General features: G+C 41.7%; 1 protein-coding gene across 1 annotated transcript; it reads left to right on the forward strand.

The window, feature by feature from the left end:
- The first annotated feature begins 359 nt into the window (after nucleotides 1-359).
- On the forward strand, nucleotides 360-1594 carry LOC110777683 (uncharacterized). The gene is made up of 2 exons (XM_021982273.2): nucleotides 360-1122; nucleotides 1239-1594. Exons 1-2 carry the CDS (start codon nucleotides 360-362, stop codon nucleotides 1592-1594), a joined length of 1119 nt encoding a protein of 372 aa, XP_021837965.2.
- Nucleotides 1595-2272: the final 678 nt, after the last annotated feature.

The raw sequence follows: 2272 nt of genomic DNA on the forward strand, positions 1-2272 counted from the left end.
GACGTCTAATCTCACTTAGGAAGTGAATGTATGTCTTCTTTTTTATTCTAGGAATATACTGGCTCGTCGTTTCCCTATTTTGTTCTCTGGGTACTTATGTAGGTAATAACTTACCTACATCGTGTACTTGGTGAACAGTAGGGAAATGCTGCCGGATTTTCCTTAGAATTGAATAGTTGACATGCATTCACTAGTGGGGTTAGACGTTCAAGGATGGGTTAGGTTGGAGTGGTAAGGACCTTTGAAAGCATGCATTCATTCGATAAATCAACTTCTGTATGCATATGCTAAAGTGGTAGAGTTTTTGCTTTTCTATGCCAATTAAACGGGGGTTTTGGTTTGTTTAGAAGTTCCCGGAGATGGATCGTAGTTGGATGTATGGTAGACGTGGCACAAAGGATTTCATGCATGGGGTTTCGGAGTTCTGTATGAGTGCTTTACAACATCAAGCTAGTACGGGGGTCAAAGAGTTTTATTGTCCTTGTGCCGATTGTGAGAATGTGAACACGGTCAATAATGTTTTGGTGATTAGAGATCATGTATTTATGCATGGGTTTAAACCTAATTACCATGTATGGGTTTATCATGGTGAGAGTGGAGTGTACCTAGGTAATTCTAGTAAGACTGTTGTGCATGAACAAGAAGAAGCTATCTACACGAAAGAGGAAGCCGATTGTTTTGAGGATGACGATGACGTTGAAAATAATATTGATGACGATAATGATCGTGTGGAGGACATGTTGCACGAGGTCGAGGATGAGGTTCGCGGTCGTGTTTTTGAGTGCTTGTCTAAGGCGGCTGAAACGCCACTGTATCCTGGTTATACAAAGTATAGCAAGCTTTCTGCTGTTTGCACACTCTACAATATCAAGACAAGCGGAGGCTGGACTGACATTAGTTTCACTGAGTTGTTGGTGGCGCTAAGGGATATGTTACCGGCTGGCAATGAACTTCCCAGGTCGAACTATTGTGCCAAGAAGCTCATGTGTCCCTTTGGTTTAGGGTACAAGAAGATACATGCTTTTCCAAATGATTGTCTGTTATATCATAAGCAGTATGAGAATTTGGATAAGTGTCCACGGTGCGGAGTGTCGCGTTACAAACGCAAAGGTGTAAGCGAGGGTAAGAATGTGTACCCAGCTAATTTGTTGATAATTAATCAACAAAATAAAAAGATAATTAATTGTGATCTTCCCATAATACCGAGATTCAAGCGCTTGTTTTCAATAAAAAAAAAGATGCAAGGAATTCCAGGTGGCATGCAGATCCCGATCGAAGGAAGAAAGATGGTTTGCTTAGACATCCTGCTGATTCTCTCCAGTGGAAGACTATTGACAAGCTTTATGACACTTTTGGTAAGGAACCTCGGAATTTGAGGCTTGGGTTATGTACGGATGGGATAAATCCATTTGGCACTCTTAGCCCCCAACATAGTACATGGCCAGTACTTTTAGTCATATATAATTTATCTCCTTGGTTGTGTATGAAACGCAAGTATATCATGTTTTCGCTTCTTATATCGGGGCCTAAACAACCGGGAAACAACATAGATGTCTACCTTGAACCTCTCGTTGATGATTTGAGAAAGATGTGAGATGAAGGGGTTTCCGTATTTGATGCACATGCAAATGAGACGTTTAGATTGCGTGCAATGCTTTTCTGCACCATCAATGACTTCCATGCTTATGGTAACTTATCCGGGTACAAGAACAAAGGAATGAAAGCATGCCCAACTTGTGAAGATGATACACAATCCAAATATATTTCTGAATGTCACAAACATGTGTTCTTGCGAACGCGAAGGCTTCTTAGACGTGATCATCCCTATCGTAAGATGAAGACAAAATTCGATGGGGATGTTGAGATGGATGTCGCCCGTAGAGCGTCGACTGGTAAGGAAGTTTATGAGCGGGTCAAGGGTGTTGAAACGGACTTCGGCAAGTCAGTGAAAGACAGTGGTACAACTGGATTATGGAAAAAAGAGTCTGTGTTCTGGAAACTTCCATATTGGAAAGATCTACCGGTTAGGAATTGTCTTGACGTCATGCATATCGTGAAAAATGTTTGTGAAGCAATTCTTGGGACACTTATGAATATTCCGGGCAAGACAAATGATACCAAGGGAGTGAGAGAATAATTTAAAGTAAGGGGCTTCGTCCAGAGCTGTGGCCTCAGACTTCGGCAAATAATAGAAGGAAGGAAATGGAAACAGGGGGTGCCAAGACAAAAGGGAAAGGCAAAGGCAAAGGCAAAGGCAAAGGCAAAGGCAAAG

Source organism: Spinacia oleracea, chromosome 2, assembly GCF_020520425.1.
Source record: "Spinacia oleracea cultivar Varoflay chromosome 2, BTI_SOV_V1, whole genome shotgun sequence".
NCBI classification, from domain to species: domain Eukaryota; kingdom Viridiplantae; phylum Streptophyta; class Magnoliopsida; order Caryophyllales; family Amaranthaceae; genus Spinacia; species Spinacia oleracea.

Coding starts and splice junctions, on each gene's coding strand:
- LOC110777683 (XM_021982273.2), top strand. CDS start 360: ATGGATCGTAGTTGGATGTATGGTAGACGTGGCACAAAGGATTTCATG. Junction 1,123..1,238: donor ACGCAAAGGTGTAAGCGAGG/GTAAGAATGTGT, acceptor ATAAAAAAAAAG/ATGCAAGGAATTCCAGGTGG.